The 18,590-nt window shown below is 42.3% G+C and overlaps 1 protein-coding gene across 1 annotated transcript in view; it reads right to left on the reverse strand.

The window, feature by feature from the left end:
- Nucleotides 1-4,845: 4,845 nt before the first annotated feature.
- Nucleotides 4,846-18,590, reverse strand: part of niban2b (niban apoptosis regulator 2b) — an 86,829-nt gene continuing 73,084 nt past the window's right edge. The window contains exons 11-14 of the mRNA XM_079688164.1: nucleotides 8,658-8,771; nucleotides 8,290-8,397; nucleotides 6,992-7,103; nucleotides 4,846-6,661 (exon numbers count right to left, since the gene is read on the reverse strand). Of these exons, the coding sequence (XP_079544290.1) occupies nucleotides 5,604-6,661; nucleotides 6,992-7,103; nucleotides 8,290-8,397; nucleotides 8,658-8,771 (1,392 nt within the window). The 3' untranslated portion in view covers nucleotides 4,846-5,603. The remainder of the gene's footprint in view (nucleotides 6,662-6,991; nucleotides 7,104-8,289; nucleotides 8,398-8,657; nucleotides 8,772-18,590) is intronic.

Genomic DNA, 18,590 nt, shown 5'->3' on the forward strand with positions numbered 1-18,590 from the left:
AGGGGGACCGGCAGAGGTGGATGGCTCAACACACTCCTGGCTGTCCGAGCCAGACCCTGTGGCCTCCTCATCCTCCACTGTGGCCTGGCTCTGGACAGCCTCAGTGGATGTTGAGCCACTGCCAGAAGCCACAGCAGCCGGTGCCGAGTCCGTCAGGGTGGGAGGGTCGATCAATAAATCAATCAATGTTTATTTATATAGCCCAATATCACAAATGTTACATTTGTCTCAGTGGACTTCACAGTTTGTACAGAATATCAGTATGACAATACGACACCCTCTGTCCTTAGACCCTCACATCGTACAAGGAAAAACTTCCAGAGAAAACCCACAGTTTAAAGGGAAAAATGGGAGAAACCTCAGGGAGAGCAACAGAGGAGGGATCCCTCTCCCAGGATGGACAGACGTGCAATAGATGCCGTGTGTAAATTGAAAAGATAATACATTTGCAACATAGTTAGTCCAAATGTTTGGAAATGCATGTGTGTATAATAGGAAGATGAATCCACGAGGATATCCATCCAAGACTTATGATCCAGGACCACAGCCACGACTCAAGATCCAGGACTCGCGATCCATGACACAGGACCGCAGGATCATCCATGACTCCGGATCCCGGCGTATATAGACACCAAAAAGAAAGACATTTGGGGAAGCTGGGTTAATCGGAACATGAGAGTACACAGGTATAGACAGAGAGAAGGAAGAAGTAAGATGTCGATGGATGGCCTCCCACCGATGGCCTCATGCATGGCCGTAAAATACGGAGCTATTATGTTCCCAATCCAGGAAAATGTCACTCACTCCCAGGCTTTCTTGGCAGTGTGCCTTCGGCCAGTAAAAAGGTTATCGTTCTCGACCCTCACTTTGATGAGGGTCAGAGTGTCTTGCTCTGTCCCTGTGAAAAGACAAAGTAAAAGGTGTAGCTTAAAACTGTTGGAAGATTTACAGACTGTAATGAGCGATGGATTCTAGTGTACAACAAAGCCCAAAGCAAATGATGGTGCTGAATGCTAAACAAAGTTCTGGTTGATTTAACACTCTTACAAAAAAATTAACGTTTGCACTTTTAAACATCATGGAATGCTGTGGCAGGATTGGGTGTAGTTAAAATGTGGATAAAAACATAAAGAATATCAGGTGAAATGTCAATAAGGAATGCGGTTAGATGGCGGACCATCTCGCACATGCGCACTGCAGATAGGGCAGGGCTGCAGAGTGGTGAAGTCACACCCATCTACTTCCGCCCCATGGGACCTTATTTCTGAAAAATTATGTATTGATGTCAATGGAGAGAGAAAACTTATCTTTCGATCCCGTTTGAATTGAGCCATGAATTACACATATGATGTTTTTCAATCTTAAAAAATCATTTCCATGTGAAAAAAGTCACAGTTTGTCTTAAAACTGTTGAAATATAAGACTATGAAAAATACATAACTAGAAAGACTATAAATCCCAGAGTCCTACATTAACGTTACACATTACGCTCGTACACCAAAACCTTGAAAAGCCGGTTCCGCATGCTGGCTCTTACGGAACCGACTAACTCCCCTTTTGTGTATGTATAGTTCTCAACATGGCCAGACTTGTAGGGATTTTCACCTCTTTTAATACTTTTCACTTCATTCTTAAAGAAACAAGTGAAATGTGCTAACGTGACGGCCATCTTGGTGTTAGTGACGTATGCAAGACCAGAGTTGTAGTTCATTGAGCGCTTCCAGTGTTGGGCAAGTAGTAATAGTTATATTCACTGCTCTCTAAAAAGTAACTAGTTACTTTATTAGTTACTAAACTATAAAAGTAACTAGTAACAAGTTTACTTTTTTGCGTCCTTTATGCCCACAAATTGAAAATAGTGGTTGTATTTCCAAGTTGCAAGTGCGCTGCTGCTCTCGCTGATACTTGCATCTGCCATTGTGTGTGCTGGTGGTGAGCGTTGCCGTGTGTGTGTGTGTGTGTGTGTTAACATTAGCAAGTGTTCGTGTGTGTATTTTCCCCATAAGGCAAGACCCGCCCAACTCTGTCTCTGATTGGCTTACCCTGAAACGTTACCCCGCGTTAACCAATCATCACTCCTCTCTGGTTACTTTCACTTTTCCATGGTACTGTGAGAGGATATCACTGTATTCGCCTGTAAATTACATCCCCAGGGAGATTCGGTTCAGTTGCATCACATAATGTAACGCACCCATTTAAATCACAGTATCTATAACGGCGTTACTTAATGGGAATATGTAACTAGTAACGCTATTAGTTACCACCAAAGTAGTTGCGTTACAGTAGCGCGTTACTGTGTAACGCGTTAGTCCAAACACTGAGCGCTTCACACAAAAAAATGTGTTACTTCACAGTTTTACGTCACATTTTTTTTTTTTGACTTGCAAAATTATCTTTTCAATTGACAAACATCATAGGCCTATGTATAATTCATTGCACAATTCAAGCAAGTCAAAAAAAAAAAGTGTCGTAAAACTGCAGTAACACATTTTTTTATGTGAAACTCTCAATGAACTACATCTCTTGCACAACAACACACGTCACCAAGATGGCCGTCACTACTGTCTTGGGATTGACTACCCACACTATCACCAAAATGAAACACGTTCAAAAGAATGTCATGCAAAGCTGCCTGCCTGCCTGCCTGCCTTCCTTTGATTCTCTCTAAACGGCCTGATCTTTTTAATGTTTAATGTCAACCATGTGTGCAGATAGCATGAAGTAGAAAAGATCGCTGATGCTAATGTAGCGTTAGCGTTTCTCCCCTTAAATTGTATATTCTAGAATGATCACACAGGTGTGACAGTACTCTTCAAAGGGTTGACAAAATATGACTACTCTTACTGTTTAACATTTTGGGTTACTTAATGTTACTTCATGTTAAGGCTAATAAAAATGACAAGGCTAAGCCGGCTGTAATGCTAACTAACGTGCTTGCTACTAGCTAGGTAGCTAACTTGATCCAGCCACTCCTGGTCCTTTCATCAGACGGGAAGTGAAAGAACGAGCAAGATCCATTGCTGGTATGATAAGAACCTGGTACTAAGCACACAGGCATCTTGTTAAAGTTATCTTACCTTAGCTATCTCTATTTTAGTGGAGGAAAACAATTGTGACATCTGTTATGAGTGACATCACTTACTGTCTGGGATTTGTAGTCTTTCTAGTTGCATATTTTTCATAGTCTTATATTTCAACAGTTTCACGACAAACTGTGACTTTTTTGACATGGAAATGATTTTTTAAGATCGACAAACATCATATGTGTAATTCATGGCACAATTCAAACGGGATCGAAAGATAAGTTTTCTCCCCATTGACTTCAATACATAATTTTTCAGAAATAAGGTCCCATGGACCGGAAGTAGATGGGCGTGACTTCGCCACTCTATTTGACTACTCTACTGTTTAACACTTTGGGTTACTTAATGTTACTTCATGTTAAGGCTAATAAAAATGACAAGGCTAAGCCGGCTATATTGCTAACTAACGTGCTTGCTACTAGCTAGGTAGTCACGGGTCATTAGGGGCACAGCCCCACCTAGTGTCAGCAGAAAGTATTAAAAATAATGATTACAAAAAAATGCAAAAGAAAAATATAAAATATATTTTAAGATAATGTTTAATCATCTGATTCGTCTGTACATTGCTGTTTTAGTCTGTGTTCTTCTAACTAGTGTCTACAGTGCTTGCATATTGAGCTGTTTAGAGCCATGTGGGACAAAACCCGATCATGCCCCTCCCTCTCACTGTCAAAGTGAATGGTGACTGTAAAAACTACACTGCGCATGCTCAGAGTATTTTCCTATTTCACATGTGTGGCAAAAAAATTATGACCATAGGGGCATTGAGCTGCCATCCCCACCATACTTCATCTCACATAATTCAGAATTGATTGGCTGCAAGTACGTGTGCCGCGAAAAGTGTGGTGTGTGAAGAGGAGACCAGAGAGCTGCAGTGAGGCGTCCTAAAACCCGGAAGTAAGCCGCGCATTGTTTCCCGCCACAAAAAAGCAATTAGATTTCTCCATAGGATCTTAGAAAATAGCTCGGAATAAGATCTGTGGGAAACATACCCGTTAGATAAATGCACGTTTTGTTCAGCCGGATAATATCCACATGTCTAGCCTACTTTTATAATTTCATGCCATGAACCTTACTGCAGAAGCTTATATGTAGACATCTAAGTTTTTTGTGCCCCACCACTTTTGTACATATAAAAACGCCACGGTAGCTAACTTGATCCAGCCACTCCTGGTCCTTTCATCAGACGGGAAGCGAAAGAACGAGCAAGACCCATTGCTGGTATGATAACAACCTGGTACTAAGCACACAGGCATCTTGTTAAAGTTATCTTAGCTATCTCTATTTTAGTGGAGGAAAACAATTGTGACATCTGTTATGACATCACTTACGCGACTCTGGGATTTGTAGTCTTTCTAGTTGCGTATTTTTCATAGTCTTATATTTCAACAGTTTATGACAAACTGTGACTTTTTTTATATGGAAATTATTTTTTAAGATTGACAAACTTCATATGTGTAATTCATGGCACAATTGAAACGGGATCGAAAGATACGTTTTCTCTCTCCATTGACTTCAATACATAATCTTTCCGAAATAAGGTCCTATGGACCGGAAGTAGATGGGCGTGACTTCGCCACTCTATGAAGGCCTTGAGTATAAAAGCATAAAGTATAATGTTCGTCTGAGTGAAAACTTATATTCATGTACTTTCCTCCCAAATGAGATTACTTTTTTTGTATGTCACCGATTATAATGCAATTTTTGAAAAATAAATAAATATATATTTATATATTAAAAAAGACAAGACAATGACTACTGATTATAATAAATTGATAATGATTTATTATTATCATCATTGAAAGTAATTTGAATCACACAAGAGTAAACAAATCTAAAAGTACATTGGTGAAAAAAAGGGATGCATAACAATAAATAAATGGAGAGATCTGATAAGGCACTAACAAAACCCATATCAAATTATGTAAAAGGAAAACTTGGTAGGTCCCGGGTCCATAATATTTATACATAATATACAAAAGCTAGATTTGTCTTTTGTGTTTTTGCCACCAACAAAAAGGTAATGGTCCTGTCTTTAGATGCCAGTAGTACTTTGACACAATTAAGGAATTAGTGTTCCACATTAGAAAAAAGGATTTTCTTTTTTATTAACTCAAGAACTATATCAATTAACATATTTCACGAAGGCACCTAAACTGGGGTTTCCCTGCAGCCTGTCACTCAACACAACACGCTACAACACACCATAACATACCATAACGGACCCCCGGTCGTCCACTGTGCTCATTCATATCAGGTAAAGAGAAAGTAAAGTGAGCAATTTATGTTGACCGAAAGCTCAGAATCTGCTGAGGATTTTCTGTCAGCTGGACAGTTGTGAAAATTATTCTGAAAAAGTGTGTTTAATAATATGACGATAAAAACTGAGCCCTGCTTGGTGAAAAGGATGTGCTGATCTGTGATTACTGTGCCTGGAGTTAAAAACAAAATAAGTATCATTTAATATTTGTCAAATAAAAACTAAAAACCGAACATAGCAGTATCCAGTTCAAATGGAGCTCATTCATCACTGGTCTCTGTTTCTGCAGCAACACTCATCGCCCCCCCCGTCCCCGTCCCCTCCTGCTGTCCCTCTGCCTCCTCACTGGTGGGAGACTGGAAGCCACTGTCGTGGTTTGAAGGCAGGGGGAGGTCTGCTGGCTCCGGGGGGCCCTCTGGGTCCGTGTCAATGGCTCCAGGTAGGCTTTCCTCAGGCGGTGGGGGCGGGGGTAACGCCTTCTCCGACGCCTCCTTTGATGCCTCCTTTGATGCCTCCTTTGATGCCTCCCCTGACCCCTCCTCTGACGCCTCCTTTAATGCCTGCCCTAGCGCCTGCCCTGACGCCTCCTTTGATGCCTGCCCTGGTGCCTCCCCTGACGCCTCCTCTGACGCCTCCTTTGATGCCTGCCCCGGCGCCTCTCCTGGCGCCTGCCCTGACGCCTCCTTTGATGCCTGCCCTGGCGCCTTCCCTGGCGCCTCCCCTGACGCCTCCTTTGATGCCTGCCCCGGCACCTCTCCTGGCGCCTGCCCTGACGCCTCCTCTGATGCCTGCCCTGGCGCCTCCTCCTCGTTGCATGGCAGTTGTGGCTCCCCCATGGGTCGGCTGTTCTCCTCTCCAGCTGATTGGAGCTTCAGTGGGAGTTCTTCTCTGCCCTGCTCCTCTCGTTTATCTTTCTCTTCATCCACAGATTTCACGTTCTCTGAAGCGCTGGGACTTGCAGATCTATCCAGGTCGTGGTCATCGGAGTTCTCCTCGAAAACTCTATCCTTCTCCTCCGGGATGTCGTCGACACTGGGCACCTCCATGCAGGACTCGTTGGGCAGCACTGGGGAGCCCTCCACCTGGATCATGGAGACCACCTGCTTCATCCTCCTCCTCCTCTGAGACTCCTCCTCCTCCTCCTCCTCCTCAATGGCCTGGCCTGCTGGCTCCACCTCTTCCTGGGCTCCTCCGTACTCCTCGGCCCAGTCGATGGAGGGGTTTTCTCCGAGCAGGTGCAGGCTGGGGTCGCTGTTGCCGAGGACGATGCTGTCCCTGTAGAGATTGTGTCTCCTCTGAACCGCCACCTCCTTCACAGCTGCAGAACAAGAGGTCAAATAGTGTGTCATTGTGATCATTGGTGGTCTCAAAAACATATATACAAATACTTCTTTCCTGAAAACACAACATTGAATAATTCTGCAATCCTCCACCTCAGGTCTTTTGGGGCGAGGAGACAATTCCTCTTATAGTTTCACATCTGCGATTTTGAGTGTTCAACAGTATTGCAATAATGCATGTGTAATACAGTGTTTGTCCACCACTAGTTAGTCAAAACTGCTGGACCAACTGAAAGTCTGCCCAAAGATTGTAGGTCAACCCTTCGAAGCACTCATCAGACAGGAAGGAGGACGAGGAGAACACTGACCCATCATGATGTTCTTCATGACCGAATGCAGCACCACTTCTTCAAAGATGTTCTCCACCAGAATGAAACGAGAGAAGTCCTCAAAGATCAGCTCTCGGAAACGCGGCAGCTCCTGGTGTTCACAACAAGAATCAAAAACTTTCAACATCTTATTCTATATGAACATCCTCCATTACCCCATGACTTTTAAAGATGTATAGAAGGATAGATACACTTTATATTATCCCAAATTGGGAATTGATTGTGTAAGAGTAGCAGCAGGTTATCAAGCATAGAGTATCTGTATGATACTCAATTTAAAAGGTCCCATTTCATGGCCATTTCCACTGATCATAATTCCATTGTTGAGGTCTACTAGAATATATGTATATTGTGCAATTTTCCAAAATCACTTTGGTTTCTCCTACAGCATCTCTGTAAACTATGTGTATTCACTGAATTTCACTCTCTGCCTTTAACGGCTCGTTGTAGCTCCAATAGCTCCAGCCCCCACCCTCCCTGTGACGTTGTGAATCGCTCTGAGCTCCGTGGAGGTGTGGTTTCCTTGTTTAGCGATACACAGCGAAACACAACCAAACTCACCCTGAGCACACACAAAGTCACAGCCGAAGTAAAAACAATAAGTGTGGCTTGATATTGAGTAAGAAAAAGGTTGATAAATGCTGTGAGAATGGGTCTGCAGAGAGAATTTCGCCGCGATCCCAACTGTCTGTTATCAGCCTGTAGCCAGGGAGGAGAGATCAGCAGAGCTGCCTGCACTGAGTGTGTGTGTGAGGAAGTCCGTGGATTGGTCAATTTGGACCAATCAGCGGGGGCTTAACGTAACGGCTCCGCGGACGTAACTTAACGGCTCCACGGATTGGTCCATTTGGTTCCGGGAAACGCATGACATCATGAGTTACCCGGAAGAATCAATGGACTGTGACGTATCTCCAACGAGGCGTTTTGGGGAGGTCTTTTCTGTGTTAGAGTTATACTCGCTACAGGGTGTACTTTGAGGGTTCTGACTCCGCAGACCGTTTACATACAGAAAAACCTTCATAACACACAGGGAGACGGGTAATAACCGGAAAAGCAGGACATGGGACCTTTAAAGAAATAAACTAGACTTCATTATACCAAACTACTACAACTATGGGAAATGTATATTAGTGTTTTATATTTATACTCTTACCTTATTTCTTTTTACGTTTCATTTTTTCTCCCCCCGGTCTTAAAATGTTATTCAGGATTGTATATACACACACATACCAAATGATGGCATTCATGTCTCATTAATCCTGCAGGTTGGGACTCACCGAGCTGCATGCCGGGCTGAGCTGCTTCAGCATATAGGGGATGAAGATCTGCAGCAGAGCCTCGCGGAAGAATCGCTTCCTCACTGTGCTGCTGTCATAGTCAAATTTCTGAACCCAAAATAATTGAACAAACACTAAAGCATTACTAACACCAAAGGAGTTTTTTTAAGAAGAAATATTTTTTGAGTCAACTGCTTTGTTCCCAAACTAAATGTGATCAGGAAAAGAGGCCGCAGACGATCAAATTCTGCCAAATAGACCGCGGCCTGGGTTACACATTGACTCTGGGTAAATACCTCGTACACCCCCACTTCAAAACATCAGTTTTTCCTTTAGGTTATTAGTAAACTGTGAGTGTGTGTGTGTACCTTAATGACTCTGTCCTGGCAGCGCTGGATGGCCTTACAGAGCTCCTCTGTACCCTGAGACTCCAGACTCTGGTGGAGAATCTGCTCAAATGTATACACTGCATTGTCCATTTGCTGGGGACACACAGAGAGAGAGAGAAAGAGACCAATACATTACATTAAATAACTTGAGTGAAAATAAATCAGTACATTTGCGAAATTTGATTGATGATATTAGATCATTAAAAGGACTTCAACATGGCACAGTGATGTGGACGGACAAGAAATGTGATCAGTCACAACCCTAAATTGAATGAGAGAGTTGAAGTAATATATGCTGCTTCAAGCAGGGTCGGCGTCATGGGTGAGTCACTGTGCCCCCCCTGCCAGGCCAGGCAAGCCCTGCCACTTTTTCGTTTTTTAAATTATTTTTTTTTATCATATTATAAGTGAAAACGTTTCCACTAAATCTTTTTTGTGTGAAATAAATCAGAAATAAAGAATATAAATAAAAAACACAGCCTGAGGTGTGCTCACTGGTGATTGGTATGTTTCTTGACCAATGACCCCGGCCTTTGATTTGTTGTTATTAATTCAAAAAATGCGCGCATAATTAGCAAGTCAGTGAGACGAAGCCAATGCTCGGACTGTCGGACAGTAATAAAGTAATGGCTATACGTAAATGGCTGCAAGGTGCAGCTGCTACACGGCCTCCTCCAACTCCTCCACCTCCTGAAAACGAAGGGAATAATGCACCCATCTCCAGCATCGCCGGCGGCACCACCTCTGAAGAGCTGGAGCCGTGCTCTTCGACCAGCCAACCTGCTAGCCAAGCCCATCCACCTGCTGCAGCTAACGTTAGCGCTGGAATTCAACAACCCATAGATGATCTTGGAACTGATCAGCCCAAACAAATCTTCTTAAAACAGTACCCTTACAGCATCCTCACTGGCAGGAGGCGTTCGTTTGTCTCTGCTTGGTATCACAACCGAGACTGGCTTGAATACAGTGTCAAGGCCGATGCTGCATTTTGTTTCTGCTGTCGGCAGTCTAGCAAAACCCGGAGAATGGATGCATTTATGTCTGTTGGCTTCCGTAACTGGAAAAATGCGGTGGAGAGAGACAAGGGATTTCAGAAACATGCAAATTCAAAGGAGCATCTCTCTTGCTATGCAATGTGGAAGGAGCGAGAGAGGCGTGCCAGCACTGGAAAGGATATTTCTACACTTGTTAACGCAGACCAACTACGAAAAAACAGGTATTATATATTTTCTCTTATTGATTTCTGGTGGAAAACCAGCTGCCTTTACGAGGGAAGATAGAGGCTTTTGATAACATGTCAGAGGGGGGCAGTGGCCTTTTCCTCTCCCTGCTGGACTATACGATAAAAAAAGACCCCAAATTGGCTGATGTAGTGAAATCAATCCCTCGAAACGCCACTTACACTTGTCACGAAATGCAAAATGAACTCATAAGTACACTCAGCAATGTGGTGACTGAGGCTATCGTGGAGGAAATAGGAGACTCCTTTTACACACTGAAAGTAGATGGAACCCGACCAATAATTTCACCATATATGTAAATAATCTCTGTAATAATTTATCAAAGGCTGCTTTCCATTTTTATGCAGATGATACTGTTATTTATTGTTCATCCTCTTCTATAGAGCAAAGTTTTGATTTCTTCCAGTCTGCCTTTGATGTTATTCCATCTAATTTATCTCAACTCAAGTTAGTATTAAATGCAGACAAATCCAAACTCATTATATTTTCAAATGGCAAAAAGTTAACTTATTTTCTCCCCAACATTTGTACTGTTCAAGGGACTGACATTGACATTGAAAGGGTCAGAACATACAAATATCTAGGTTTTATTATTGATCAGAACTTATCTTTCAAGTCACACACTGAAAATGTTGTTTTAAAATTAGGTTTCTCCTTTCAGACAAGGAAACATTTGATCTCTGTAACGTTTTTACCAGTATTGGATTCTGGCGATCTGCTTTACATGAATGCCTCTAACCAGTGCCTAAAGACTTTGGATACTGTGTACCATTGCATTGTGCATTACGTTTTATTACTGGAAGGATATATATATTGTGAGTTTGGAATAAATATGCACTTTATGAAACTTGGTTACTGTTAGTAAAAACAGTTAGGTTAATAGCCTACTGGATGTTTGTTTTGCTAGTGGATCGCCAGGCCCTCTGACCTGATCTGTGGAGTCTCAGCTGTTCATATGAACAGGGCTCGACATTATAAATGGCCCGCTGGCCCGGAAGCACTATTTAGACACCCCGGCCAGCATAACGTACTTTAAAATCGCCCCACAGCTGTTTGCTGCGGAGCGCAGCGCGAGCAGTCTCCGGTGAGCGGGAGCGCACTCATTCACTACAGTCAGTAGTGGGAACCGCAGTAGACAAAAGGCGTTGCTATAGCAAATGTCATGTTTATGTGAAAAGGGGTGGGGTCAATATGACCCGCTGGCAGAAATAGGTAACAACAACAGAGGGTGCTACATAACACACTTTCAGGTGTGTGTTTGTGTGTGTGTGTGTGTGTGTGTGTGTGTGTGTGTGTGTGTGTGTGTGTGTGTGTGTGTGTATGAGAGAGAGAGAGAACGAGAGAGAGACTTGGCTTAATGAAGCGTGCAGTGCTGTGTGTGTGAGAGACAAGAGACTTTACAGCATGTGTGTGCCCCCCCCCCCCCCCCCCGTGGTAAATGATTGCCTCCCCATTCGATTTGTTCTGGAGCCGACCCTGGCTGCTTGTAATATAATAAAAAGCATATATAAACTAAACACAAAAAGTAAAGCAATTTGAGTTTGGTAGATGATTTTTATCAGGGCCGTTATTTGTCATAGGCGATCGCCTAGGGCGCCAGATCTGGGGGGCGCTAGCTGGTAGCTCTGGGAGGGAAAAAAACATTTTTGACCATTGGTGCTCATCCTAATTTTTGGCATGGATGTAACAACATTCATAATTAAGTAAAGGTAGCACCCTTTTCACCCGGGCTATACGTTTCATTTGCCCTGTACGATGGGCGCTGTAAGTGATGAAAGGCACCCGCAGCTCACAGCTATCATGGCTTCCAGTTGAGAAACGTCTGCAATCTCGGGTTATCACTTTTCTAAAAAAATTCCAATTTAGCAAAAAAACACAATTTTTATGATCAAATAGTTTACACAAGACACGAGCATGACCATAGGCCTTGACAAGCTACATCAGGCCATCTACTGGCCCCTAAACCCAGGATAAATCTTCTGAAATCTTCTGTGTCTTATAGAGCTATAAAGCAGTGGTTCACAACCATTTTTCCCAAGAGCCCCCCCCAAATGACTCCTGTTGGAAGTTGTTCCCCGCCCCCCCCCTCCACACAAGGGTGCAACAGCTGCAACAGCTGTAATTAAAGTCTCAACAATTCTACAACTACTGTCACAAACTGGATCAATGTGAAGTATTTTGTTAAAGGAGGATGAAAGCATAATTAAGGAGCACTATTGGAGTGACATTGATGGTTATTGGACTCAGGATTGAAAAATTAAAGGACGGCGCAAGTGGAAACAATTCACAAAGGGATTAAACTGTTTAAAACACATGCTCAAAGTAAGCCGGATTTTGCCGATGTGTTTATGTGGATTCCAAAGTCGTAAATAATCTACAAAATGGAGGAGACCGATCTGATCGGAGCAACTGAGACAAATAATCCAACTGAAACCGGCATGGACAATGACTGTTTTAAAAATGCGCTTATCCAGAAAAGCCTGGTTTGGACACTTTACGAGCAGAAGAAATATTTCTATTAAAGAAAGAATTATAAATGTCTGTCTTTTTATGCCTTTAATAGCTAATAACTTGAATTTGTATTCAAATTAATTAATCACTTATTTTTTATATTTTATTGTAATGTAGAGACAAGGCATTTAATGACAATCATGTATTGCTTTACAATTATACAGTGGGGCAAAAAAGTATTTACTAAGCCACCAATTGTGCAAGTTCTCCTACTTAAAAAGATGAGAGGTCTGTAATTTTCATCCTAGGTATACGTCAACTATGAGAGACAAAATGAGAAAAAAAAAATCCAGAAAATCACATTGTCTGATTTTTAAAGACTTTATTTGCAAATTATGGTGGAAAATAAGTATTTGGTCAATAACAAAAGTTCATCTCAATACTTTGTTATATTCCCTTTGTTGGCAATGACAGAGGTCAAACGTTTTCTGTAAGTCTTCACAAGGTTTTCACACACTGTTGCTGGTAATTTGGCTCAATGCAGATCTCCTCTAGAGCAGTGATGTTTTGGGGCTGTCGCTGGGCAACACGGACTTTCAACTCCCTCCAAAGATTTTCTAAAGGGTTGAGATCTGGAGACTGGCTAGGCCACTCCAGGACCTTGAAATGCTTCTTACGAAGCCTCTCCTTCATTGCCCGGGCGGTGTGTTTGGGATCATTGTCATGCTGAAAGACCCAGCCACGTTTCATCTTCAATGCCCTTGCTGATGGAAGGAGGTTGTCACTCAAAATCTCACGATACATGGCCCCATTCATTATTTCCTTTACATGGATCAGTCGTCCTGGTCCCTTTGTAGAAAAACAGCCCCAAAGCATGATGATGATTCCACCCCCATGTTTCACAGTAGGTATGATGTTCTTTGGATGCAACTCAGCATTCTTTCTCCTCCAAACACATCTGAGTTTTTACCAAAAAGTTCTATTTTGGTTTCATCTGACCATATGACATTCTCCCAATCCTCTTCTGGATCATCTAAATGCTCTCTAGCAAACTTCAGACGGGCCTGGACATGTACTGGCTTAAGCAGGGGGACACGTCTGGCAGTGTTTCCCCTAGGTTTACTGCCTTGGCAGGGTGCTGCTCGGGTACCTCGAAAAATTTTTTCGGGGCACCCAAACATTTTTTATCCTTTGGAGCAGAGAGAGGGGCTGTGGATTATTGTTATTGATATCGTACAGTAACAAAGTATTTGTACATTAAAAAGTAATAAAGTACAGTGTTACACTGTACTTTATTACTTTAATTCAAACTGTATTCCCTTCTTATCATGTAGCCTACACTTCTTCCTTTCATTGATACATTTAAATCACCTGACTACAGCATATAACATACCTGCTGCAACCCTGTGCTGCTGCTGCTTCTCTCTGCCTCATCCTCTATTGCTGGAGGCAGCTCCACCTCATCTGATCTCTGATATGAAAGCAATCGTGTTATGATCATATTGAGCTATTGGTGTGAGTCTAACATTAAACAAGCAGTCTGCTTGTCATACATTGCTGACGATACATTTTAAGTGGCAATTTGTTGAGTCACTGCCGCTAAATGTCGGTAGCATCAAGCTAGCAAATCCTGCATTAGCCTCACATCAACAAGTGACAGAACATCCAATTATCCTGAGCTAATTTACTGAATAAACCAACTCACATCTCCTGTCTTTTTTTTCACCCAACTCATTAGACTATTCTTCTGCTGGCGTTTGATTGTTGTTTTCTGTCAAATTCAATACTGTAGTTCAAAACCGCGGTACCTGCTCACCATCTGTGAGCTATTTTTAGAATGCGCACGCTACGTTCGTTGTCGCGTTCGCGCGCGTCCACCTGGGCAGGCTGTGTGTGTCCTTCTCCTGTGACGATAACGGCTTGCGGTTAAAAAATAATAATAAACAAAATTGAAACTGGGGACACACACAAACGGGCAGACTGCAGAGCTGTTGTTCTCCTCCTTTCCTCCGCTTTTGTCTCTGATTGTGAGTGTGTGCATTCTCGTGTGTGTGTGTGTGTGGGGGGGGGAGCCCCGCCCTTCAGAAACAGAGCGGAGGGAGAATGTTAATACGCAAGGCTGTGGACACTGAAACATGCACATTGGATAAATAACATAGGCGTTTAGTTTATTTAATAAAAGAGCACATGTTCAATGTGAAAGTGACCGTAGATATATTACTTCAGTTGCAATTTGGTGCTATATATATATATATATATTTTTTTTTTTAAATAATAAAAAAAAAAATGTAAATAAAAATAAATAAATAAATAAACACCTTGAATTTTCAGGCAGGGCGCGGGGCTCCGTTGGCAGGGCGCAGCGCCCCGCCAAGACAATGGTAGGGGAAACACTTACTGATGGTAGCCTTTGTTACTTTGGTCCCAGCTCTCTGCAGGTCATTGACTAGGTCCCCCCGTGTGGTTCTGGGATTTTTGCTCACCGTTCTTGTGATCATTTTGACCCCACGGGGTGAGATCTTGCGTGGAGCCCCAGATCGAGGGAGATTATCAGCGGTCTTGTATGTCTTCCATTTTCTAATAATTGCTCCCACAGTTGATTTCTTCACACCAAGCTGCTTACCTATTGCAGATTCAGTCTTCCCAGCCTGGTGCAGGTCTATAATTTTGTTTCTGGTGTCCTTTGACAGCTCTTTGGTCTTGGCCATAGTGGAGTTTGGAGTGTGACTGTTTGAGGTTGTGGACAGGTGTCTTTTATACTGATAACGAGTTCAAACAGGTGCCATTAATACAGTTAACAAGTGGAGGACAGAGGAGGCTCTTAAAGAAGAAGTTACAGGTCTGTGAGAGCCAGAAATCTTGTTTGTTTGTAGGTGACCAAATACTTATTATACCGAGGAATTTACCAATTAATTCATGAAAAATCCTACAATGTGATTTCCTGGATTCTTTCCCCCCAGTTTGTCTCTCATAGTTGAGGTGTACCTAGGATGAAAATTACTGGCCTCTCACCTTTTTAAGTGGGAGAACTTGCACAATTGGTGGCTGACTAAATACTTTTTTGCCCCACTGTATATATTTTTAAAATTCTACATATAGGCCTCAAATCATCTGAGGCCTGGCGCCCCCCCTGCGATCTTTGGCGGCCCCCAGGTTAGGAACCACTGCTATAAAGGAATGGAACTCATTGCCAAACTACTTTGCTGAAATAGAGTCCAGAGCCTCTTTCAAGAAGAGATTGAAGGGCCATCTACTGATGACCATGTACCCTTGTGAGCTGTGAACCCTAATTTAATTTGATCTCATGCTTTGTACTGGTGGGTGTCTTGTGCAATCATCCTTGGCTGAGATTGATATTGAAAGTGGATGATGATGATGGAGATTGTTGATAATATTGGTGATGTTGTTAATGTTGTTAATGATGTCAGGACTTACTGTATGTCTTGAATGTTGCTGTATTATTGTTGTATTATTGTTGTATTGTTTTAAGTGTCGGACCCCAGGAAGAGTAGCTTTTGTCAAGAGCAGAAGTTAATGGGGATCCTTAATAAACATAAACAGCCAAAGTGTGAGTGAGCGTGGGAGCGAGAGAGAGGGAGAGAGAGGGTGCACCGGTACCGGCGCTGTTGTTATTTGCATCTGGTGCTAGCTGCTCTAACGGATATAAGAAGAAGATGTTATCTACAACAAGGGTGGAGGCTGAGAGGCTCAGAGAGGTAAAGGACTCAGAGTAGTATATATGTATATATATAATAGTTCACTTTAGTGTAAGTTATCTCAGTGGGCCTAAAACGTTTTGATCACAATTTATGTAACCAAATATTTCCAAGGCACTCCTTTATAATTATTGGGACGAACAGGTTTGAAATAATTTCAACATACTATAGGACAGTATTCAAATTTGAAAGTATTTAATTTTGGTATTTTCAGTTTATGCTACTCTATACTTCTACTCCACTACATACATCCTTTTAAGCCCCACGGACCCTTCAGTGGGTCCGAAACCACAATATCTGCAAGCAACACTGTCTGAGGGCTTCTTAAGATTTAATAAACTATGAATGTTTCATATCCATGTAACGGGAAGAAACTCAGCTAACTGCTGATTTATTTATTTTTTAGCAACAAAAAAAAACACAAGGCTAACGCTGAGCCTCTGAATTAGCCCTGGGCTAAAAAATCTTAAAGCCGTTAGCACAGAACTATAGCTATACCAATCGATATACTTATTGGATCTGCACAAACAAGCTTAGCTAACATCCTGAGAGTCCACAGATTATAGAAATGTAAGTATCATCACTGAGCGATCAGAACTCGTGGCAGGGGAAGCAAATACAGACCTTAGCTGTTATTCTGATCAAAAGTCGTGTTCAATGGCATTAAAACGAGAACAAACGCCGCTGAAGGTTAATCCAATGTGTCTGTCACTTTGAAAAAAATATTGATAGTCCATAGTCACCTTGATTCCAATGTCAGAAACCTGTATTTTCCTAACTGAATTGGTTTAAACAGAGAAAACATTTGGACTAAAAGTTGACTAAAATTTAAATTTTCATCGACTAAAGTAGACTAAAACGTTTTGAGTTTTCGTCGACTAAAACGTTTTGAGTTTTCGTCGACTAAAACTAGACTAAAACTATGAAGGATAGAAATGACTAAAATGTGACTAAAACTAATAACCATTTTCGTCTAAAGAATTAGACTAAATCAAAAACAGCTGCCAAAATTAACACTGCTTGGGGCGGTTTAAAACTGGAGAGATAAAAAAATATGCATAAATAAATAAATGTTAACTAGCCTATGTAAAATAAGATATGAATGAACCACAAAAATAAAATAGGCATAAGTTAGGCCTACATTTATTTCTTATTGGCTATGGTAGGTTATTGGTTATGTTCACATACTTATTTGATTATTAAAATGTAAACCGATCTTTTTCATATGGATGTTTTAGAGTTGTACCCCCTAGATCTAGTCTCAAGTAATTGTGTGCTCTAAGTGCACCAGATTGAAGCATTTTACTTTACAATGTTCCAAAAAATCCAGCAAAAATCTCGGCCTAGGGCATCAAAGTGTCTAGAACCGGCCCTGATTTCTATGTTGTAACAATGCAATCAATCTTATACCGTTGGAAAGCCTGTTTTCTTACCTTTCCAATGGTACCAAATTTGTGAGGAACAAGTATTTGTGGGATGAGCAGCAGAGCTGAGTATGTGGGGTGCGCCCATGAAAAATGGGACAAATCTCCTCTGCCAATGCCAAACAGCAGCTGCCAGGAGCCTGCCATGACTGCCCTTCACCATCAGGCCCCACTTGCACTGGAACCTCAAGGAGGAACATTATGTTCAGAGCACTGGAACCTCAACATATGGAGGAACATTATGTTCAGAGCACTGGAACCTCAACATGTGGAGCAACATTATGTTCAGAGCACTGGACCCTCAACATATGGAGGAACATTATGTTCAGAGCACTTGAGCCTCAACATGTGGAGGAACATTATGTTCAGAACACTGGAACCTCAACATGTGGAGGAACATTACGTTCAGAGCACTGGAACCTCAACATGAGGAGGAACCATAGACTGTATATATAAATGGACGTAGTGTCCGTGACGTCACCCATAGGATTCTGCAGAGTTGCCGAGAAGCCCTTAGTAGGTGGAGTCTGCCACTAACACTTGACAGCGACGTCAGAGTCTAATCCCGCCTGCTCCAAATAAGGGCAAAGAGGCGGAGCCGAGGTGGGACCTGCTGCCTCCGAACTGGAAGTAAACAGAGCTAGCTCAGGCTAAGAAGCTAAGCTAACATGAAATACATGCATACCAAGTTACTGCTAACAGTGTAGTTCCCCTATATAAACGTTACATTCATAATCAAATGAGACAATCTGCAAGAGAATTAGCTATATTTTGTTATTCTTAATGCTTGTCCTTCACACGTTAAGAAAATAAGCACCGATACATAGCAGAACAATTGTGGCGATGTTCAGCTTAATAAGCCTTGTTCAACATAATTTATTTAGCTAATACTACAGCAGGCGAACCAAGTCTGCGTTTCGCTGCATTCCTTGATCTCCAGTTATAACGACGGACTCCATCGCCCGGACCTAATGTAGCCGCAGTGGGCTAGCTCCGGGACGCCGGCTGGAGCTAGCCCCCTGCGGCTCCGTTAGCTCCGACGGCCACCACTGGGATAATTGGGTCCCCTATTAACATTTG

This window comes from Notothenia rossii (genome assembly GCF_949606895.1).
Source record: "Notothenia rossii genome assembly, chromosome: 6".
NCBI lineage: Eukaryota > Metazoa > Chordata > Actinopteri > Perciformes > Nototheniidae > Notothenia > Notothenia rossii.